Below are 25,115 nucleotides of genomic sequence, written 5' to 3'. Positions count from 1 at the left end.
GTTACTTTGCACCTCCCTAGTGCACTCCACAGGTTGAGAACCGCTGCTATATGGCATAACAACAACAGATAGGGCTTAGATAAGTTACGTATGGTCTAGGTACATACTATATGTTAAAATACTGTAGTTATATTCTGGCATGTCATTTGTGTATTTACAATTAGACAATAATGTTAATTTCCTTTAGTTATTTGTTTGGACTCGCAGTCAAAAGGTGGATGCTGTGCAGCCTCGCCTCTGGTTCTGCTGCAGTCATGTCAGCATGCTTAGGCACATTTACTGAATCGAGGGTTTTAAGTAGTGAAATCTGCATCTCCTGTGGTTCATCATTATCAGCTCTCTTTTCACTTCCTTTTGATGAGGTGTGACACAACATTTATTTTGGATGCATATTTTGCAATTCATATTTTTACTAACATAGCTGCCTATGCTTTCAACCTTACATTGACTCCAATACTATCATCGAAACTGAACAACAGAAAACACAAACAGCATCTGCGACAACATATCGTAATTTATGACAATGTATAATCTGATTTTGCAGAAAGGTTTTTCCCTTACAACATCCATCCATCCATTTCCCAACCCGCTAAATCCAAACACAGGGTCACGGGGGTCTGCTGGAGCCAATCCCAGCAAACACAGGGCACAAGGCAGGAACCAATCCCAGGCAGGGTGCCAACCCACCGCAGGACACACACAAACACACCCACACACCAAGCACACACTAGGGCCAATTTAGAATCACCAATCCACCTAACCTGCACGTCTTTGGACTGTGGGAGGAAACCGGAGAGCCCAGAGGAAACCCATGCAGACACGGGGAGAACATGCAAACTCCACGCAGGGAGGACCTGGGTCTCCTAACTGCGAGGTAGCAGTGCTACCACTGCGCCACCGTGCTGCCCTTTTCCCTTACAACATTTCATTTTTATTTTAAAATGTACAATGTTCTGTCTGCACATTTGACAGACTATGTTTAATAGAAGTCTTTTTGGGAGACTTTTCAGCTGTAAAGAGTTTTTGGTAATCAGAAGCCTGCTTTATGTCGGACCAGGTTTACGAGAGCACCATCGCTCTTTACAGTTCAAATTCACTGCCCCTACTTTGTGTGTTGCCTTTATGAGGTGTTGCATTGAATCAGAAATGTGACAATCAGTGGGTTGTCTAAATGCTCCCATCATCTTTTAAAAAAAATTCTCTCATAGTTGTCTCCAGAATATACATCTGACTCTGCAAGACTACCTATTCCCAGTCCATAACCCCAACAGCTGTAAACCCCTATATAGATGGGTACTGTTGGAGTTCGGAGTATACCAAACAATAAATTTACCTTTGTTTATCAACATAGGGGAATATACTTTACAGCTCTTCCCAACATGGCTGCATCATACAGTGCCAAACAGAGTGCTTATTAGATAGACAGATAGATAGATACTTTATTATCCTGTAGATAAGTGATAAGAAGACAAGTAAGTTATTATCACCTTTTAAGTTGTATTCGACATGAATGAAAACAAGTCTCATTTCTTAGTGTCAGTTCATTTTCATTACCCTTTTTCAAAAAACGGTTTAATTACTAATTTCATACCCCACTCCTGCCTGAATCGTTCAGAACTGCATTTCTTTCACATCCTTTGACAGGGATGGTCTTTCAGTGAGGTCTGTATGTATTTCTAATTTTTGTCTCTCATTTTGTGAATTCTTTGCCTCTTTAGGATCATTGAAACATTTAGGAAACCACATCAGCAAAAAGCTTTCCATGATCATGACATCTTTCATTACATAGATTGACCAGTCCTGATCTTCATCTAAATGTCTGCAATCTCTTGCTGTAGGTCAACAGAACCTGTTATTTTCAGAATTTGCATCAGGTAGTTGCAACCCTTGAAATTGGCTCAACATTATGATTTTGTTGCAGCGAAGTGTTACGTTTAAGAAAGGTGTAAAGAATAACAGAACTCGTGGCAGAATGGATAATATGTTTCCTGCTCTTTGAACAGTTTAAATACTTGATATGTAAACGTTATTATTTTTTTGTTTAGTTTATAGGTTCTTTTTACCTACCGTACCTCATCCTGGACCACAAGAAGGAATTAACACTTTGTTTTTAGTTGTCTGTGTGGTTTTCTTGTTTTTTTTAACAGTTTGCCTGATGCGCACAGTGGTGTTATCAGGTAAGAAGGGAGTAAATAACATTTATGTTCTTTCTGCAGGTTTTTCAAGCCAGAGCCTGATTCTTTGGCATCAAAAGGTCAATTCTTACCTTGTTATTCTTCTTTGTAGCATCTTATTGTTTGCACATTGTTTGATCTTGCTTACATTACCCCTCTCATACCTTCCCTCCTGCCGCTGTGCTCCCCATATCCTAAGGCTATTTGCCCCTCCAGCAGGCGGCAGTGTTAGAAGTGAGAGGGGCCCTTGTCAGTGTGCTGCTCTATCTGCCCCTCATTTAGGTTACTCTCCGGCTCAGGATGAGCTCCTCTCCCCTGCTTCAATGCAGTACAGTCTCCCATCCCCACTGGGTGCTGACCCATACTGGCAGGAGGTTTCGAGCCTTGAATGTGCTCCAATTGCCACCACGGAAGAAGATACCCTAATGGAGATGTCGGACGTTCATGTGTGGCCCTCTGGGGCAAGCCCATCACTAGTGGTGGTAGAGGACTCTTCGCTGGAGTGCAGTAATGCAGAGGATTCAGATGCCACACTAGAAGGGAGGGCCATCAGCAGCTCACTGGACCTTGTTGAGGATGAGGTGGTGGATTTGGACCTAGCCTCCAACGGGCTGGACCAGGGTCAGAGGTCAGAGGTCAGAAGGTTGGAACAGGAGGACAAGTTGCAAGAGCTATCAGAACAGGCCACAGCCACAGAGCTCAGTACCGAGGATGGACTTTCTCTTATTTCAGGACAGCAGCAGCGGGTGTATGCTCGGCTCAGCAATTCTCCCATTCTCAGTCGAGTCCCAGAGAGGAATGGAGAGAGGTGAGTTGAGTTTTCTGTGCCCTTGCAGAGTGAAGTATAAACATTCAAACAGCTTTAGAAAGAACTATTGACTGACCTTTGTCATCTCCTAATACTAACAAGTCTATCTAAGCAATGTTTCCATAGCAGGATTTCAATTATATTTGGTAAAGGTCACACTGTTAACTTCTCAACAGCTGAATTCCTCCTGCAGTATGTGGGAACAATGACTTGATTATTAGGTTACAACCATAAGACCAGACTAACCATATGGGTGCAAATGCATTTGGACATGTATCTACCACTAGCCTTTCTCCATCTTAATACTTGTTGCAATATTACTTAAAATGACTAAAATATCATTTTAGTGTTTTGAACTCCGTATTGTCTTAATAGTTTCCAGTTAGTTCAGTATTTTTCTGTAAATTTCTTTCCTTCTGAGTTTTAATCTCTGTTCCACAGGTCTTTGGACAAGTCTGGCATGGGATCCTTCCTGTCCTACATACAGGATCAGTCAGTAGCTTCTTGGCAAGCTGTCCCAGAGTCATCACACAGCTGGTCTCAGCCACATTTGACAGAGACCTCTATGTTAGGGGGGCAGACTGTGGACTCTGGACACCCACGGGTGTCACAGGAGTCATTACTCCAGTCTGTCCGAGACATGGGCCATTCTGAGATACTGCATGGGCATTATTTTGGTCCACAGTCCTTTGAAAAAGGTCTGGGATTTCAACACAGAGATGATGAGTTTAGAACATGGATGTCAACAGCTGAAGATCGACTGCGAGGGACCTTTCAGGTAGGAAGTGGAAAGAGGCATCTGTCCATCTGCCTTTGTTCATCTTCTGAACTTTCATCCATTTGGTCATCTTTGGAGGACATGCAGGCTACAAAAAAATACAAATAGAAAGAAAATCAAATTAAATTACAATAAAAATATAATGTGCTTTATTAATAAATATACATTGAAATTTAATATAAAAACTCACCAATTGTTATTAGTACATTTTAAGAGGTCTTTGCCACATGTCTTGCCAGTTATTTTATGAATATCTGGAAACTAAGATGCTGTGAGCTACTAGGGGGCATACCGCCACCCTAACCCAGACACAAGAAGGCAGGAGACAAGTTTTGCCACACTCCACACGTTTACTTACAGTTTTACCAGTCCACAATACCAGTAAGTACAACACAACACCACTAACACCATTCAGTCCCTTCTGCCGCCAGTCCTTCTCCCTCCACTCCTCTTTAGGCTTTGTCCTGTCCTCCCGACTCTGACCACAAGTTTCTTCTGGCCACACTTCCTGGTGTGGCAGAAGCGTGACCACATAAGGCCCTGGAAAGGTCCATGTGCCCCCCTGGTGGTTTCCACGGGTTCCAACAGGGTTGAGTCTCCATGCTCATAACTTGTGACCCCACTGAAAACCAAAGGGGCTGCCCTCTATTGGCCCAGGAAAGAAACTGTCCTGACAATCCTCTTTTCCCCGCTCCTTTCACACTTGGAGCGTCCTGGCCGGGCAAGGGTCCCGGCCATCCACTACAATGCTATAAATTATGAACAAACATGTAGTTGCATTTGGCAGTTAGATATTCATGCCATGCACTTTTAGAAATCATAATTTCTCCTACATGTCGAATATAAGAGGTTTTAGTGTCACATACCCATGATAATCCACATCCAAAGTTCTCAACCTGCGATCTGCCTCTCTTGAACATACAGCACAAACAAGCTTCTGGATGTTATTGATGTGCAATCATAAATCATTTGCATTGGTTTGTTTTTATCATTTGTTTAATGCAGCATTATATCTTAAGGCTTGTTATTCTCTCACAATTTGTCTGTTAAATTGGCTATTAGAATATTTTGTATTTCTAATTGTGTTCATCACCTTAGACTTTGACTAGAAAATGCTAACAGCAGACAGTCAGGAGTAAGAGCTTACAAAAAGAGGGGGTGACCTCAATCAAGAGCTGGTGCGTTCTAAATCTGGGAGTTGGGAAATTAAAAGATGAAGTGAGTCTCGTACGAAATAAGTGCTAGCTATATGAAGTTATCTATTCCATTTACTGTACAGTTTTCTGCTACTACTGCAGGCAAATTTTGTTATTTGTGAGTGCACCTTTTCTCCAATATGCTAAATTAAGTCATATCTGCTACTATAACTGTTCACTTGTCTCCTGACTATAAAGAATTAATCTCCTAACGACAGCACCAGAAAGTTCACTAATATAAGCATTTGTAATTTATGGGAAAATAATGCTGAAGTAAATTATAAAGGTAATTTTTTAATTATAATTAAACAAACGGGTCGTAGTTGGTGTTCTTAACTGTCAAAAGTTTTTCTAGTTTCTCTTTGTTCAATGCTATTTTTCAAAGGTGTATTTATAAATATTTCTATAAAAATTATTAAAGAAATGTTGATGTCATCACTGATCTGTGATGTGAGCTGGCTCTTGTTTAGTAACTTCCTTGCAACAGTGAGATGCTCCCTGAGCTTCACTGTTATTGTTTAAATGAGGATGCCACCTTAGCCATGTAAGTGAAGGTGCTATAAACTGAAATCTCTCAAGTACATCACTAGTCATAAATGAGGCTATCTGTCGGGACGTCTTATTGGCACAGTAGTTAACTTTGCATTTTCTCCTTATAGTTTTTCATGTATTTACCTTTGTTTCTCCTGCAACAAACCACAAATGTTAAGGTTAACTTGTTTGTTGCTTCTAAACTGTTTTGCTAAGAGTAAGTCAGGTTTCTTTTTGAACGCACTCCATAGTGGATGGCACCATATGTTCAGCTGGTTCTTTCCTTAACCCTGTTTCTACCATGATATTTTCTGGCACCCTCTGGCTAAAACAATTTGGATTCAGCAAAATATTTCATCTCAACCACTGTCTTTGTAAAAAAAAAAAAGTTTCTGTTCCTAAGTGATTTTATTTAAGAAATTAGATTAATTTTTCGATATCTCTAGCTGTAATCCAAGAAATTCCCATATTGTTTTATTTTTGGTTCAGTTTTGTCCACTTACTTCTTAATCTCCTTGGCATCAACTCAGAGCATCAGACTCAGAATTCTGTGTAAAAAAAGGTTAAGCCTGAGTCAAGCCTGAGTGAAAATAGTTGTTGAAACGAACCGCTATGCTGAGCAGTGTAGGAAAAGTGACAGTAAACCATTTGCTTGTTGCAGTCACTGGCAGCCTGTCACTGGAGACAACATTTTGGTGTTTTTCAGTTTCTTTATACTGCAGGACATAGTGAGTATACCATTGCACAGATGGTATTGGTCCACATGTTGCAGACAACCATTTTGGTGAAGTTACAGTATGAGTGAGTGACATTTTTTACTCATTATGAAGTGCCTGCATTTCACTAATAGTGATGACTATGATGAAGCCAATCAGCCTGCATGAGAATTATACAAACTGTGGGATGTGTATCTGGCAATCATCAAAAATATGTAGAGGATGTGTGTTCCTGATAATGACACATACAGTATATTTACAAGGGAAGGCTTTCATGGATGCATTACACTGCATACAAACTGGCACGATTTGGTATGAAGGTATACATGCTTTGTAAAACAAGCTCTGGGTACATCTGGAACGCAATACTTTACACTGATAGACCAAGTGATATGACAAGTACAGTCAATATAGCACGTCATCTGTGCAGTCACTACTGGACACTTTTCTTGACCAAGGTTACAATATAATGAGGGACAGTTTCTACATCTGTTTGAAATTTTAGACTGATGTATATGACATTGTATGACCTAAGTGCCACGATACACCTGGTGACTCCGGTTGCATGAACACTTCATGTTGTAGCATGGTGCAGTAGCTGTGCGGCAAAAAGATTAATGTTTGCAATCAAGTGGAGGACAAGAAAAACTTCTTTCCCCAAAGCACTGTTCACAATGAAGCAACTGTCAATGTTCACGCTGGGAAATGTGAAAGTCACTATGCCTTGCACTTTGGTAGGCAGGCTACAGTAACATAACAGTGCATTGATCGCATGGGTCAGGCACTGATATTTTACTCTGTCATGCACAAGCAACAGAATATATATATATATATATATATATATATATATATATATATATATATATATATATATATATATATATATATATATATATATATAATGTGTGTGTGTGTGTTGTTGGCTTTTTTTTAAGAAGTCAGCACTTGTGTCTCAATTTTCCAGGGGTAAACATAACACTAAGGAAGTTAATAAAAGGTAACCAAACAGTGAGGAAATTAACTCAACCCTGTTTCCTTAATGTCGTACTAACAAGCATTGCTCCATGTCATATTAGTCCCTGGAAATGTAAGGTAGTACCACGGGGGTAAGAGTAATGTGCCTAGTTTAATTGCATATTCTGTATGCACTATAAATTAGGTTCCAATTAAGAAATTAGCCTCAGTCTTCAGACCCATAGCTAAAATCAACTGATCTGGAGTGTCAATTCACTTAGATTAACCTGGACAGGCTGAACTGCAGTTTATTCTTGGCCAGGGTTAAGAATGCACCAAATAGAGAGTGTCAAAAGTATAAATCAAAGTCAGAATCTCTTGCTTTAACATGACTATGCCCAGCCCTGGTGTATTCTTTAAATTTCTTACTTTAATCCCTGTATCCTCTGGTACACCTTTATCTATTTAGTTTCAATCCCCATGCCTAGAGTAAAATGAAGATGAACTCCTTGTTATGTTGATATTTATGAAGTGGATGGACTGTGTGACCTTGTTTCTCTGTCATGGCTGTGACCACTGCTTTATTATTGAGTAAGAGACAACAGCTGCATATCTTGATAAATCTGGCACCCAGTCAAGAATTTTGAGAGATACAAGTTATCTTTGTAAATTTCTGTGCTTGATAAAAAGTTATGCTCAGTGTAAGTGCTGCCATCAGTGGACGAGAGTGCATCAGAAAGACAGGTGCACATATGCATTAGTTTAACTATTGAATCAGACAGAAAGCATTTTCCTTCAAATAGCATTACTTACAATGACAATCTGGAAGTACAACCATAGGTACTAACTTTAATAATGTAGCAGTAACCTAAATACCAGTGTCTCTAGAATTCAGCCCACTAAATTCTCACAGAACCATCCACACCCCTCAATTGAATAACTTAGGGTGTTAAAGAGTTAATAAAACAGAAAGCAAGGTAGAAAAAAACATAGAAAATAAAAAAAATGCATTACACTCCATGAAAAAAGTGGTGATCAGAGATGAAGTGGATACAATGACATTCTCTCTCAGGTTTACTTCTTGCTGTGGCCAGGATCAGCCTGTAGCTCCCATAAACCTGTAATTGGAAAAGTGGATGGACTAATGGAAGAATAAGCAGAAGAGACAGTACTCATATTTAAAGACAGAGGAAGACAGGAAAAGAATATGATGAAGGAAATGACATTTTAATTTGTAGTCCTACTGAGGACCGTGTGAAAGTAAAAAGAAGAAGAAGTAGGGAGACTAAAACATAAAAGCATTTCCTGGACTGCATAATCCAGATTGATTAAAAATAATCTTAAATTAGTGGAACTTGGGTAACCACCAAGTTAAAGTGGGAAAGACATAAGAAAAGGGCACTTGCTCAGCTGGTTTAGGGAGTAATCTACAGTAGATACTTCCCAAAACAAATCATATTATTTAGAAAGGTATTAAAAACAATACTTGAACTGGTTGTAAGTCATATGGAAGATAGGAATGGTGTCCTGACTTGACAGGAAAACAAATAACTAGTTTCTTGAGTTAAGCCAGAAAATGTGTGCAAAAGGCAAACCAAATGAAAATAAAAAATAAAACAAAGTGACCAAAACCCAGATGACAGTCAATAATCAGGCAATAAGTCTCAAAATCAGGAAAGACATGAAAATAATCACAAAGAGAATTCAAAAAGGTTTTATCCGCAGATCAAATAAGGCTCAGTGCAAAAGGCTGACCCTTTATCCTGTCTGCTGATTAATTCAAGGTTACGACCCCGAGAACCATTCTCCTAGAAACTCAGGACATGACCGTGAAAATGGTATACAAAAATGGCTTCCATAAAAGGAAAAGGCTATAAGACCTCAAATTTCAGCCTTAATCATGACAAATGGATTATGAGTAATGAATGAGAAGTTGGTCTAGTAAAGTAAAAGGAATATGTAAATACGTTTAGAAGGACAAACAAGAAAAATATGTAATTGGGATATGGAGGACGGACAAGAACATGATGTGAAGGTCTATGAGAGGTAACCAAGAGGAACATGTGGCTAGGTTTTGAGAAGAGATTGTCAGAAGGAATTTCCAAATGGTTAATGAAGAATGGACAACAAAGGGATATACACAGCTATGAAGACAATGTGAATAGATTATGAGTGAAAATCATTACAAGATATCTCCAAGGGATGTGAGGAACATCAAAGAGGAGGGTATGGACGTATTAAGTCCAGTTATTTTGAAAACATATCTGGCTACAAAATTAACTGAACAAATCAAAAGATGTTAGGTGTCACTAAATAGCCACACTGAAGAGAGGAGGAGCAGGCTAATGTCTTCATTGCATAATCACTTCAGATGTTTTCAGTGCAAAGACATTCATTCTTTACTTAAGCTATTGGCTTTCCTATAATGAATCCACATTTTAAGTAAAATTTTTTAGTTGTTTCCTGCTGTGTTAGAGCCGTCTAGTAAGTGTTGTCATATAGTGGTAAGAAATGTTATCTTTGGAAAAAAGGTGTTACCAGCTGACCTTCAATTGAAGGAGCCTTTGCACTATTTTATTTCACATTAAGGACAGCCATCTGTTACCTCAATGGGTCATATTCTATATAATAATGGTAGTATTTTGGGCAGTCACCTTATGTTATATTCTGCCAAGCAGATTTCATGATACTGCAATTTTTAAGGATCACTGGTCAATCTTCTTTCAGTAGGTTAGGTCATGGTACAGCTGGTTAGATGGGCATTATCCAGTCTCCTTCTGTTATACGTCAACAGACTGGTGCATATGCATTGCTGTATGTGAAACTCAAACTATTTATTAACCTTCTTTATGCCCACCAGCATCTGTCAGTATACTGCAGTGCTGAGAGGTCAATACTAAAGCTCTCTGCATTGGAGTCTTACAAGTAAGTAAAAAGGCAGAACATTCTGACATGTGCTTTACTCAGGGGAAATCTGTGAATCCCCCAGTAAATGTAAATTTAAATGATGCTTAAATGTTGATTACCTTTACAGTAGAACAACGCCATGATGACTTTGCTCAATTTATTTTAAAAAATTATCATATGCCACTTAAAACAAAGTCAGAAGATATCCTGATTGTTTTGGTAAGCACAGAATCTGCAGCAGTGCTGCTGTAACGCATGTGTTCAGAAATACTTGCTGGAGGAATTTGAAGCTGGTAGTCATATGTCTAGGAGCCTGTCAGGGTCTGGGTGACAGAAACACTGTGGCTGCAAGTTTGGTTGTCATGGGGGAGCTTAGGTTTCACTTCAGCTGAGCTGAAGCGGCACCAGGACACCCTTGAGGGGGAGAGAGATTACGTGTGGCTGGCCATCTTTGCATCCGGGAGCATGTGGACGCTGCTCACGGAGCTCCTCATCAGCCTGGTCCTTCTGGGTTTCTTTGTGATCAGCTGTCAAAATGTACTGCACATTGTAACTAGCTCCATCCAATTTGTTCTCAAGTATATCCACCGGGAGCTCGACCAGGAATTGGGAGAGGGGGAGGAGGTCGCCGACGATGAGGAGGCTGTGACCACACGAGTCGTGCGCCGTAGGGTCATCCTCAAGGTATCTGCCTGTGCACTGTGAGAGTAAGAGATGAGTTGAAGAAAGACAGTCATAAGGGAACAGAAAAAAAAAACTTTATGCTGTGTATTTAAAAATAACAGAGCCAGAAATAGATCTTTGTGTAGAGCAAAGCCTGCAACTCAGTGCTCATTTGTTCAGATTCAATCCCCTGTACTCATGCTGTGATAATCTCCCAAGCTGCTTGATGTACTAATATTTGACATCAAAATGTCTTTGTATAGACTTGTTAGATTTGTTTATATGTTTTGAAAATTAGAGACTTGCTTGTGTAAATCTAACAGGTGATTGTACGTTCTGCATAGGAAATGTGAATAGAGTTTCTGTGGTATATCCTCTAATGTTTCCCCTATATAGGGCATGTTGGTTGGTATGTCAGTCTGTTTCATGGTTGTCCAAAAGACAGAATATAAGCAATGAAAACTGAGAGGCAAAAAGCAAGTGTGAACATTTTTATTTGTGTGTGATATGGAAATGGTGCAGTGGGTAGTGCATTATGTCCATGTACGTTTTGTACATTCAACTGTGGCTGTGTAGGTTTTTATGAAGTTTTTTTTATTTTTTGAGGGTGTTTTCCAAATGGTGTGCATGTTAACTGGTGACTCTATACTGCCCCGTTATGATTGACAGTTAAATGTGTGAATTGTTAGGTCCTGCCTTGCCCTGAACTGAAAGAAGTTACGCCAGAAAATTAATGAATGAACCTATAATGTAGTGTTAGTAGTCAACTGTTGTAGGTAACCTTTTGAACTCTTAATTTTAACAGAATAATCAGCTGCATTTTTATTTGTTCCTTTACTGCATAGTGTCCTTCTCTATAGCCACTGCTCTGATTGTCACAAACAGGATAGACTATACAATATGCATCTTAAGAAAACCTCAGTAATTTACCTATACAAAATAAATGTACAGTGTATCTCTCTATTATAAATAACATATTAGAAGGCTTGGAAGGAGACAAGACATAATTTTCTCTGAGACACTTTAACGTCCCATGAGACAAGGTAGTGAGACAAAAGGACAGCTGCTGTTCAGTCTTTTAAATGTTCAAAGCGCTGAGTGACATGCAGATCACACAGCACGGCAGCAGCAACAGCAATCCAGCAGCTGATCGAACAAAGAGGAGGTAAAATAAAAATGTATTTGTTTCCCATTGTATCACCGTTTAAGAGGGTGTTTTGGAGGAGTGACCGCATCTCCTTAGTGTGTGTTCAGCCCCCCTCTTCACAATGTGAGTAGCGCGCCCATAGGGGATGGGCGAACGAAGCGAGCAGGGGGCTAAGCCCCCTAGTTAAAATAAATAATACAAAACTATTTCACAACATGTTTTCCTGCTTAATACTTAATTCCAGTAGCCTCCTGTTAAATGAAAATGTTGTGAAGTATGTTGTGTATAAAATGCATGTATATATTAAGTAATACACACCAGAATATCAAGAAGTCATAATTGTGTGTTTATTTCACAAAACAAAACACAAACAAGAGAATAATAAAAAATACCAAAAGAAATGAAAACAGAAACAAAACCCTAACAAACGTTGCCTAGTTTTTATAGATTCTTCTCAGTATTAACAGGTTAGTTTGTTCACCTGCTTGGTTATTCCCCCAGTACTATGAGACGGTTTTCTCCTCAGATCTTCATGATCTTGCTCTCTGTTCCTCTTGCTAGTGATTCTTCACCCTACTTCTATATTCCACTCTAGGGTCAAGGTGTCTCTGGCTTGATGGCTTATAAAACTCTCCCAGAATCCCGTATTGATCACAGGCATCTTGTTCTGACTGCATACAGCTTTTTAATTATAACATTAGAACACTCTAGATGAGAACAGGCCATTCAGCCCAACAAAGCTCGCCAGTCCTATCCACTTATTTCTTCCAAGAAAACATCAAGTCGAGTTTTGAAAGTCCCTAACGTCTTACTGTCTCCCACACTACTTGGTAGCTTATTCCAAGTGTCTGTCGTTCTTTGTGTAAAGAAAAACTTTATCTGAATCCTGCACAGCTCTTAAAAGAGTAATCATGGTCCAACACATTCCATTCAGTGGCCATATACTCTTGCTTTGCCACCCTGACCTCATTCTTTAAAAGGAATTATACTCTCATTTTCCTAAGTGAGGGATTATGCATTATTTCCTTAAAGTTATCGCTATAAATTCATTTTGTTTCTATTTTTGTGAGGTTTTTGTTCTGTGCTTATTTTATTTTAAACCCATTTGTGCTTTAGATTCATGGGGAATTCCAATTTTGCAGCAGTTTAAATGTTAAAATTTATTTTGCATCATTTTCAATGCCATTTTGTTTTCCAATAAAACAAACCAGATAAACATGTCATATGATGTCATTGATGTGACTGGTTTAAAAGTCAGTGCTACTCTCAGATCTTTATATGAGATTGTGGATAAGAACAAGAACTTTGTACAGCAAATTATCTTTTAAAGTATTTCCTGGTTAATAATCTAAGTTCTGTTTCCTGAACTTTGATTCATATTTTGGTTTTGGTATTAGTATTGTTGACTTTTCCGACTAAGTTTTGGTTTTTTAACTATGACTCTTCTCCTGGTTGATCCTGTTTCCTATGCTGCTTACGTGCTCCAGCATAACAGCTGTGAGGCAACAGCAGAAAGTACTGTCAGATAATGCAAAGGAATACATTAGGTCAGATGATTTGCGTTTTCTATTAAATAAACTGTTGTTATGTGTTTTAATGCATTCTTATTTCTCTTGGTGCTGTGGGTGGTGACTTGTTTAATGTTGGTCAGACATGCATATATGAATTTCATGTGACAATACTACCGCTGCTGCTTAGTGGCCTGTAGATCTTTCTGTGGAGCTCTCACTAGCTCTCTGCTTTCACTTGGAGGTTTAGGTATGGCTGTCATCTTACCTGTCTGTGTCTTAGCAAGCTGGGAGACTCTCTTCTGTCTATGCCAGCACTACACCACTTAAATATATTGTGAATACACTAAGTTAATTTCTTTTATATTTGTTCTTGGGATTTTTGTATTTTATTTTTTTATTTTTTGTTATTTGAATATGTGTAAAGGTTTCTCCTTAGCCTCGTTCTACTGCTAAAATATAATTTCAGGACAAATTCAACTTTAAATACATCCCTTACTAGGAAGTTAAATGTATGATCATTTTGATTTTTTATAGTTCATTTAGATATTCAAAGCCAAGTTTATCCAAGCATCAGCTAAATAAATAAATGTAACTATATGGTTGCCTGCAGTCAACAATATCATGCTGCATCCACAGGGGAGCAGAATACATTCAATAAAATGTCCATTGTTTTTTGTTTTTTTGACGAATGATCAATTTTACTAAACTGTAAATAAATCCCCTTTATATGCCTAAACACTTAGTAGTCTATGTAAAGGTCGTGTCGGAACAAATTGTGATTCTACACCCTCTGAAGCTTATTTGGACAGTATTGCACTGTATTGCACTGCTGCTATTATGTCCACTAGGACCCTTAAAAATGCAGGTCTTTCGTTTATGAAATTGCAAAGAAAGGCAAAGAGTCTGTGAGTACAGATGGGAGCTTTACAAGTAATCAACAAAAGACAGGACACCTGCAGGAATTCTTTGCATCAACTTTCAAGGCTCAATTAACTGCCTCTGCTGTAGAAAATCTATACGTTTTTAATTTATTACTAATTCCATGAAAGGGTCTTTTTGTATAACTCTAAAAATTCCATTATTTTTCAGATTTTGCTTTTAACCACAGCCAGTTTACCACTTAACTTTGTACCATTTTAACAGGTGTTATTTTTTAATATTATTTCTTAAGTCAGCTGTTCCAAAATGTAGTGACTTGTAGGGAGTGGTGTAAATTAACGAGTTACATTTAATCTTGATACTGTAGTTGAAAAGATTATGTAGAGAATTGTCATTTTTACTCTTTATAAAAAGTACAGTATACTATTTAATAACAATTCTACTTTTCTAGGCAGTTGCTAAAAAGTACAGTGGAATGTCAGGGTTTAAAAATCTAGAGTTCACAGTGGCAGATTAAAATAAAATGCAAATATTTTTGCGATCATAGTTTATGATCTAGGCACACTAAGCGTTTGAGAAAGTAACACAACGGCCACGTATTTCTTTCTGGCTCTAAGTATATCATGATGTGACAGTCCATTCTATTGACCAATAACTGAGTACACACTCAAGATGTTTCTGCCTCATTACAGACTACAGTGACTTTGTTTCTGCTGCACGTGAGGATACTTGTACAATGGAAGACATGGCAGATTGGTCCCATGTAGTGGTGGCAGCAGTGCTCTTTACAAAAAGGGAAAAGTATATCCCTTTTACCGATTTGAAGGACTGTTCAGTCTCAGGGATAAAAAACAAAATAGCTTTATCATGCAGCGTAAACTCTATATCCCAAAAACTTTGGATTTACTCAAACCTGTAAAACAAAAATCTAAGAACCATATTAAAGTCATATTTTAATTATTATTGTGTACTTCGAGCAATAAAAATATGTTGTCTGTTTTCATTAGTTTAGATGTTGTTCAAGTGATGTGGGTACAATATACTTGAATTTTGCTAGAAGTGTACAAAATCTGAAATCAGTAAGGATTTATTATGGTTTCTTTAGATTTTTTTACAAACTGGTTTGGTATTTTATAGACATTTACAGACTTAATGTGTTTGTACAATGGAATTGAAGCACCATATAAAATAAAATACAATTTATTGTTTCTCCTTCTACACAAGTGTATGTATGTATGTTTGTGTGTGTGTGTGTTTTTGTGTGTTTGTGTGTTTGTGTGTGTATGTATATATATATATATATATATATATATACACACACAAACACACAAAAACACATGTTTTTTTTCCCCCTGAAATCCTGGTGAGGTTTGCAGTGGCAGCAGGCTAAGCAGGTCAGCCCAGACTTCCCTCTCCTGAGCTACAGATTTCATCTCTTCTTGTAGAACTCCCAGGTATTTCCAAACCAGATAAGACATATACTCCCTACAGCGAGTTCTGGCTCTGCTGCAGAGTCTCCAACTAGTGGGACGTGCCTAAACAGAAGCTAATCCAGAGAAGCAGTGACTCTACCTTGAGGTTCTCCTGAATTTTTCAGCTTCTCGCCCTACCATGAAGTGTCAACCCAGGCACCCTGCAATGAGATGGCATTTCTGTTACTTGGATTTGCAATCTCATTTTTTCGGTACACACAGCACATGACAGTAGCGAGGACAGAGAAGAAGATCGACCCGTGAAAGAAAAGTTTTATCTTTATATATAATACAGGGTGGTCCAGATCTAATTATGCAGATCCAGATCATCTGGATGACTTTGATTTATGCAGGGACGATTCCAGTTTGGCGCAAAGACGATTCTTCATGTCGTCAGTTCGCGCACTTCTCGATGGTCCGGGATTTTTCGGCTGATTCTCTATGTAATAAACTTAATAAGTTATAGCGTAATGAAAATTGCATAATTAGATCTGGACCACCCTATATATGTCACTAATATGCCCTTTGATAAATACAATCTGTTGTATGGCTATGTATGTCCTGCTAGTGCTTCCATCATTGATATTTGAGGATATTTTCAAATTTAGGTTAATATCGTCTTCTAAAGTGCCTAAATTGCACTTTTACTTGAGTCATTTTTCTGAGCCTACTTTTGTTACTTTTACTCGAGTTGTTTCCACATCAAATAGTTTTACTTAAGTACATTTTTGTCTAAGTAATAACACCTGCACTTGTATACATTTTTTGAACTCTCTCCCACCATATTTGTAGCGCGCTTAGAGAAGTTTCACAATGTAGTTTGGATTTAAAGAGTGAAGAATTGCACCTTCTAAACACTATTTAGAGGCATGGCAGGAGATGCAATGATTAGAATGAGGACATACAGCCTTTTTGTCTTCACTTTGTTCAGTTCTTCTACAAATAATACATTGTATTTTTTCACATGCTTGAATATACCCATCACTATTGATCTCTTTGAGTAGATCACCTGACACAATTCACAAATGCAGACAATTAAGTGGGATACATAACACTTATAAATTATTATAAGCAACCTAAGCACAAACCAACTCCCTATAGTCTTATATTGTATTGGATGTGGGACAATCTTTTCACTCTGAGTAAAAGCTTAAACTATCAAAGCATCAAAGTAGATGGCTACAGGGACTTTATTTTTAATCCCTTTCATACCCAACTTCATAGTATTTCATTATACTTGCACACAAAGCAAAGTTCAATCCAGGCTGCTAAAGCATTAAATAAGAGCCCATGACTCCCACCAGATTACACGCCTCTAATGTTTATCAAGTACAGTGTAAATCATTAAAGTGTTTGTGGTCAAATATCCTGACAAATAGAATCCACACATTTTCTGTTTGACTTTGTGCTCACTTCTGAGTCTCCTCTGAATGTCAGTGTAGTTTCTTATTTAACAGCAGTGCATGGTGACTACCTGAGGTGCCTCACTCACATACTTTTCTGCAGTGGTGTCTCTACATTAAGGGGAGGTTGTGCATGGCCCCCATCCTCCAGAAGGTGGAGCTGGTGTGCAACATTTAATAGTTAGTAAACTCACATTAAGAATTTGAGGCTTTATTAAACTGTTTAGAGTAAACTTAGTTTTGTTATCGTAATTATTTTCTTGTGAATTTTTCATGATATGCTCAATGCAATTTCTTGTCTAGAAAAATATCTAATTTTAGATTATGTGCAATTTTCTTTCTGCCTGGTGCCACTAACCTGTTTCCAGGCTGCTTGGGCAGACATGTTCAGCCACAACTTTTCAGTTCTTTCTTTGGGCCTTGAAGGCCAAACCCTTAAAAGTAAGCAATTGATTGATTTTTTGCGACACAATTCACAAAGTGTGTGAACTTGCACGTCTTGCTGTTTTGGAGTAGTTGTAATCACTATCATGAATTGTGTTGATTACTTATATACAATATGATTTAGCCAATTGTCCCTTAAACAAAAATAGAAAATGGATGAATATTCATTTGTGTTACTGCTTTCAGTGTTGAATACATGATGTTGATGATGATATTTTTTAATACTGTCCTTTTGGTGCTTGAACTTTTTTTTTACTGATTCGAATGACGTTTCATCACCTCTTAGGCAGGAGCCTAAAATAATGTGAAACACAGTATTTTTTTCTTGCTTCCTCATGGGAGGTTTACTGGAGGTCATCTCCTTCCTCAGCTGTCCACCAATGCCGCTGCCATCTTTCAGTTTCATTGCCTAAGCATTTATACCTCCAGCTCAGCCTCACACTGGTCACTGGTGTTCAAAGCCAGGATCCTCCTTGAGCCTGCCAGCGGCAACATACCCAGGTAAACAGATTTTAAGGAATACTCTAGTCTGTGTTTATAGCGCTGGTCGAGACAAATTTATAATGTCATGTTTTATGGTGAGCGTAGACAGCTACGGTTCTGACATAATAGGCTTATAAGGGGACCAACACTGGACAAATAGCAAACAATATCAAAATGTCAATGAAAAAATTTCCATTTAGTTGTGTTGCATAATCCATATCAGTTATCCAGTCATATGCTCACAACATCCCAAATACATGTATTTTTGGTAAAATATTGTTAAATAAGGTGGCACAGTGGTAGCGCTGCTGTCTCGCAGTTAGGAGACCAGAGTTCACTTCCTAGGCCCTCCCTCCGTGGAGTTTGCATGTTCTCCCCGTGTCTGCATGGGTTTCCTCCGGGTGCTCCGGTTTCCTCCCACAGTTCAAAGACATGTAGGTTAGGTGCATTGGCGATTCTAAATTGTCCCTAGTATGGGTGTGTGTGCCCTGTGGTGGGCTGGCACCCTGCCCAGGGTTCCTTTCCTGCCTAGCGCCTTGTGTTGGCTGGGATTAGCTCCAGCAGACCCCCGTGACCCTGTAGGTAGGAAATAGCGGGTTGGATAATGGATGGAAATTGTTAAATATACTGTAATACTTCTAGAAGATCCTGTCTTGCATTCAAGTTTCATTAAGCATTTCAATCAAATTAATGAAAATGGGACAAATGAGGGTGACACATAGGCATTCATATTTGCCATAGCTGATGACTGTAAAGTAGATATGCGTCATGGATAATAGACAAGTGCTACATCCAGCGTCACTTCCATTGCTAGGATAGGTTCAACACCCAAAGTCCTTTACCAAATAGATGGATGGATGGATGACAAAATAAGGAGAATCAAAGCTCAGGACAAACATCATCACACTTTCTATAGATCAGTGTTTCTCAACCAATGGATTACCAGCTTAAGTTTAGTGTATGAGTACCCCACACACCAAACACCCAGCTCCCCCTAATATATGTCCGCACTCAAAACACCAAAGAGGAATTCCTCCTAGTTCTTCATATATTAAATACTTTTATTATTGTGTTCATTACATCAATTGTAATTGTAATTGTAATGGTTGTAGCGAGCGCCCTCTTCTTTGCGGTGGTGAGCTATGGAGGCAACATAAAGAAGATGGATGCCTCACACCTGGACAAACTGGTGAGGAAGGCAGGCTCTATTGTAGGCTGTATTGTAGCTGGACAGTTTGACATCTGTGGCAGAGCGACGGACTCTGAGCAGGCTCCTGTCAATAATGGAGAATCCACTGCATCCACTGAACAGGATCATCTCCAGACAGAGGAGCAGCTTCAGCGACAGACTTTTGTCACTGTCCTGCTCCACTGACAGACTGAGGAGATCGTTCCTCCCCCACACTATGCAACTCTTCAATTCAACCCAGGAGGGTAAACGTTAACATTATACAAAGTTATTGTCTGTTATACCCGCCTCACACTCTGCATCGCTCTGCATTTTTTTACTTGCACTGCATTTTTATTTAATTAATATTGTTTTTATCAGTATGCTGCTGCTGGAGTATGTGAATTTCCCCTTGGGGATAAATAAAGTATTTATCAATCTATCTATCTATCTATCTATCTATCTATCTATCTATCTATCTATCTATCTATCTATCTATCTATCTATCTATCTATCTATCTATCTATCGATCCTGGGGGACCGCCCCCGAGTGTTTGATGTACACACGCATACCAATGAACTCAAAACTCCAAGTGGCATAACCCCGAGTCATTAATTGCATACACAGAATATTTTGTATTTCATCAATGTACGCTGTTATTAAATGTTACAGGGGAAAATGCTGCCGGGGTCATCATCAGTTACCAAAAACAGAAAAAATTTGGGTCCAGAGGCAAAAAGGTTGAGAACTACTGCTTTACATGGAGTTGAAATTAGGAAAGGACAATTAACCAGGGCAATATGTAGTACTAGGGTGTTGTACCGTGTTAGCCATTATGAATGTAGAGAAGAGCCAAGCAAAATGACACCTTTTATTGGCTAACTAAAAATATTACAATATGCAAGCTTTTGGGGCAACTCAGGCCCCTTCTTCTTTAAGCTTGCATATTGTAATCTTTTTAGTTAGCCAATAAAAGGTGTCATTTTGCTTGGCTCTTCCAGGGCAGTATGAAAGTGTGTTAGTTTACAGTCCAGAATCCAGTAGCCAGGGCTGGCATTTTTTTTTACAATTTGTGATAGTTAAGAGAACAAATAAATTGTTAATTAGAAGTATGAATAGGAATCTGAATTTGAAGGAACAGAACTATGACACTTTTCTGTTTGTTTTAGGGAGATGAAGTGGAGGACATTCCAGAGGAGCAGGTTAGTGAGGAGCAATTCACTGACGAACATGGGAATATCGTCACCAAAAAGGTAAGAACAATAAATCTATGTCTGTGCAGTCTAATTCTCTAAGAGAAGCTTGTACTTTACAATTTGTGCAGGTCTAATATTCCTTTAACGAGTAGATTAAAAAAAATAATTAACCTTTACCATGTTCAACCTTGTGGTCATTGTTAACTATTTATTAGTGCTTACAATCTTCAATGTATTATCAAAAATTATGGATTCTTAACCAGTATAACTTGCCAATTGAAACCTGACATCATCTATACAGTGATGTTTATAATGTTTCTAGCCTACATGTTCTGGTGTTTTGACATCAAAATGTGCAATTTATTATCTCAAAATGTTTGGCCTCCTCATGCCACAATTGCCATGATTAAAGCTATCATTCTGTGCATGCTGGTCCTTACAGTCTACAAGCCTTTTACTTCTGACTTCACCAGCTCATCACCTACCTCTGCCTCATTTCAATTAACTGACCTCTTTGTTTCAGAGTTCCATGTTTGTTAGGTGTAGACCTAAATACTTCTTATTGTACTGTATTCTCAGATTGTGCGAAAGGTGGTGCGAACTGTGAAAACTTCAAATGAACCGGAGGAAAAGGAAGTTAGTATAGAAGGTGCCTTGCAGGAGCCAGCCGAGCTTGAAGCAGAAGCTGAGCAGTTGATGAATTATGCCATTCTAAGGCGGGATAACAGCAACAAGGTGAGGCCATGATATCAATGGGCATGCAGAGGTGAGGCGGCTCTGAACTTCAGACAATGGCTGATATTTGCTCTACTAACTGCTAAAGAGAATGCTAACCCTATTTTTCTGGCTTTTCATTTCTGACTTGCATTTTTTCCTTTGTTTCTATTTGTCTGTTTATCTCTTTCCCTTTCTCTACTCATCACCTTCACTGCCTTGGCTCCTGTCTGTCCACCCTACCCTCCTAGTCTGAGGTAAAGGAAGGAAAGAAAGGTGCTCAAATTGTGAAGTGTGCCAGTGTGAGACGGGTAAAGCAGTGAGGCACAGGCGGACAAACAGACCAGGTACCCTTCTGTGTTCTGCATGCCATCCCATCCTGAATGCACAGAGATTTTATCTAGTCTTTGCAGATTTTCAAATCTTCTTTACTAACATTTGATGCTTTATTTTCCTTCTGAACTGCCGTTTGAATACAATATATTTGGTGCTTATATTATTTTGGTAGGAGTAAACTGAGAGATTTGTGCAGCAGAGTCAGTAAGATGTTTGAAGTAATTATAACTGTGCCCTCTGCCACTAACTCAATAATCCCTCAAACATTTTCCTGTACTTTGTTCTACCATGGTGACAAATTCACTGTATTTTGTTTAAATGTCCTAAGGCTGTATTTCTTATTTCTTATACAATATTCACAATCAAAACCCGACAACTTTAGTGCTTCACAAATTGGGGATGAGCTTCTCCCCGGCTCAGCCAGCAGCCTCAGAATGGAGGGCTATTGTGTCCAACAGAGAATATTACCTCCACAGATGAACCTGGTTCCATGTTGGAAACCACTCTGTGAAAAAATCCACAACATATACAATAACCATAACAACAACAGAAATCATTCATCACACAAAAAATCAATTTAAAACTAGCTAGCACCTAAGACTTCTTCAGAATACAAATCCACTGTCAGCCTTTGTTAGAAGACCGCCTGATAAAATTGGCCAGGAGTGAATATCTCAGGTAACTGAGGTGCTCTAGGTTATTTTTTCCAGGTGCTGTCAGAGTATACAGCAATTTAGAGCATTGAAAGGTTAAGGATAGCCACAATTCAAAACTCCCAGTGTTGAAGAGGCCAGCGTCTGTGGTCTTTTAGCATGTCCTGGGTCCAGCAATGAAATGAGAGGTTGTAGTAACATATTTTGACATTGATTGGTCATTTAATTACATTTAGTTTTGGCAAGATTAAGGTGTGGTCTCAAACTGAAATGTAGTATATTCAGACTGCTACTAAGATAGGTTTGCTTTGCATTTAGTTATGACACACAATCTTTGGACATGAATGAAAGCACAATACACATTTTTTTAAAAATTACTACATTTTGTTGCACCACAGGTCATTTTCATCAAGGTTTACACATGGGCTTAGCTTAGGGTTTAGTAACAAATATTGGGCAGTGAAATGTGCAGGTTTTCCTACAAAAAAGAAAAAGTAACATATCGTTTGTAATGCATTACATTTGGTGGTAACTATAAAACATAATGGGTTATTTTTTCTGTCAGTAATAAGTTAAATAACTAAGTTACTTTTACAAGTAACATTCTCCAACACTATTAATCAATGAGGTGTTTTGTTTAAAGCAGTTACTGTATATAAAAAAATCCAGCCTGTTGAAAGCATTTCAATTCACTCAATAAATATGATATTGTCAGCAATAAGAGCACAAATACACTATATGCTATAAAAACATGAAAAGAGTGATTAGTGAGTAATCCTGCCAACAACAGGGTCATCAATATACCTAATCCCAAAAAAAGAAGCTGTTCAGTCTGCTCCACTCACATCCACTGGCAGCCTGACATTCTGTGCAAGGACTGTAGGAGGAAACCAGATCTCTAACGAAAACCCATGCAGCCAGGAAGAGAATGTGTAAACTCCACACCTGCTCAAATGGAATTCAAAACCCAAGAGTTTGAAGGCAGCCATTTTAACCCATTACTGCAGACTCCAAGGCCTCAAATTACGCTTTTCGCATTAGTCCTTTGAATATCAGCTATAAATACATTTTCAAAATGCACTGGAAAAGATTTGGGGACCAAAACAGGTTCCCCATTTATTAGAAGAACTAGGAGAGGGGTAAAGGAGTAAGGTTCACATGCACACAGCTGACAGTCGCTTTATCCTTTACTTGGTTTTCTCATGAGTGCATTGTGACTTCCCTTTGCAATCAAACAGTCATTTTAGGCTCTGGGTTGAAGAGACATTTGTGGGAGGGAAGGAGTCTCCTTTTTGGATATATTGATGGATGTAATGATGTTCAGGATCGGTTGTCCACCTCTGCCTGTGGTGTTGATGCCAATGCAGAAGCTGACAGGAATATTACTTTCTTGGCTTTGAACCACCACACCATCTGTTTTTCCATTTACTTTCATCCCCATAAAGGGACCCAAGTAGTCACTCTGTGACAAAGAATTCTTTAAAAATATTTGTTACTCTCTGCTGTATTGCATAGAGGATTGAGCATTGTACTTGAAGCCACATACATTAGTGCAATTTGTAAATGGCAACCTCAGAAACCACCCAATAACAATCCCCACCTCTGATTCTCTGTATATCTCTAACAAAAATACTACACCCCCCTGAGCTCCTGCTATAAAAATGCATGTGTATAAAAACCTCTAGACTTCCAGTCCGCTGAAACTGAATACAAATCCATTTGCTCTGAGACACGCTATACCTTGATAGGCCAATAGCTTTAAATACTTTGGTCTCTGATTCACATTCTTCTTGATTTCAGTTTACTCATGAGCATTGAGTAGAATTACTACAAAGCCTTACTGCATTTAGTTTTGTACAAAAAATTGAAGTTTACCAGTTTAATTGGAATTGACTTCCAGCTGCATCTTAGGCTCTTTATCGGCCCAAACAATCAGTCTCACAATCAGTTATTTGTGATTATTCTTGGATTCTGATTCTGCACACTTCGTATGGCTTTCCTCCCAGGCCAAATGTCATCTCTAAAGCCCAGAATGATCCTAACCATTGATGGACTGGTATCCCATCTAGAGGACTGTGTGAGACTGATTTAGTTTTTTTTGTTTTTTTCATCTACTCCTTCTGACATTCAAAATGTGCCACTCTACGCTCATCTCACTCCCTTGTGATCCTCAACTGGAGCTTAGACAGCTGACCAAGAAAGGTTTTTAATATCAAATTCAGTGCTGCCCATGGCAATAAAGTTACCTCCCACATCACAGGATGTTAAGTCAGGTCCTGTGACTTGGCTCTAGTCTCATCTAAGACAGCTTCTCTTATTTTGCTGGCCACTGGCAGTATAGGCTGCAGTGCTCTGAACAGCATTTATTAGACAGGCAGACAAGAAAGAAAGAAAGAAAGAAAGAAAGAAAGAAAGAAAGAAAGAAAGAAAGAAAGAAAGAAAGAAAGAAAGAAAGAAAACGTTTATTTGTCCCCAGGGGGAAATGTGTGGTTTTTTATAGAAGCTTTAATAAATAGGTAGCTAAATAAATAAGTAAATATACACACACTTTGGTCTGAACACACTTGACTAAAATTGACTAAAAAGAAAGAAAAGTTCTGACTTGGCTGTCACAGTGAGCCATTATGCAGACGTATTGCTGTTGGTATAAAGGAGCCCCGGTAGCATTTCTTGACACACGTCTGCTGAATGATTTGTTGGCTCAAAGTCCTCATGTTTAGTGTGTCAGATTGAGGATGTGCAGCATTGTTCATAATGGCACTCAGTTTTGTTTTAATTCTCTCCTTCACCATTACCTCCTGGTGATCCACAACACTTCCTAATACTGATGCATAACCATAATTTATTTCCGTATGGGGCAAGGTCTAAAGTCACAAAGTTTATAGTGCTTCTTCAACTAGGATATGTTTACAATTTCACCTGAAAACAATATGTGTTAATTGTATTTTGCTAAACATTAATGTGTTTCCAATTTTGGTATA

The 25,115-nt window shown here is 38.5% G+C and overlaps 1 protein-coding gene across 6 annotated transcripts in view; it reads left to right on the top strand.

Moving 5' to 3' along the window:
* The window catches only part of ank1a (ankyrin 1, erythrocytic a), a 295,220-nt gene that overhangs the window by 264,074 nt on the left and 6,031 nt on the right, over positions 1-25,115 (top strand). For 3 of the 6 annotated variants that reach the window (XM_039768574.1, XM_039768575.1, XM_039768573.1), the window contains 5 exons: positions 2,457-2,982; positions 3,424-3,760; positions 20,405-20,488; positions 21,011-21,166; positions 21,397-21,492. In XM_039768574.1, the coding sequence (XP_039624508.1) occupies positions 2,457-2,982; positions 3,424-3,760; positions 20,405-20,488; positions 21,011-21,166; positions 21,397-21,468 (1,175 nt within the window). In that variant the 3' untranslated portion in view covers positions 21,469-21,492. Of the gene's footprint in view, positions 1-2,456; positions 2,983-3,423; positions 3,761-10,419; positions 10,749-20,404; positions 20,489-21,010; positions 21,179-21,396; positions 21,493-25,115 lie in introns of those variants that run through there. The other 3 variants (XM_039768576.1, XM_039768577.1, XM_039768578.1) reach the window with 3 other exon arrangements.

The sequence above is a fragment of the Polypterus senegalus genome, chromosome 11, assembly GCF_016835505.1.
Source record: "Polypterus senegalus isolate Bchr_013 chromosome 11, ASM1683550v1, whole genome shotgun sequence".
Taxonomy (NCBI): domain Eukaryota; kingdom Metazoa; phylum Chordata; class Cladistia; order Polypteriformes; family Polypteridae; genus Polypterus; species Polypterus senegalus.
The sequence above is the reverse complement of the archived record's forward strand: the minus strand, read 5'-3'. Positions and strand labels throughout refer to the sequence as shown.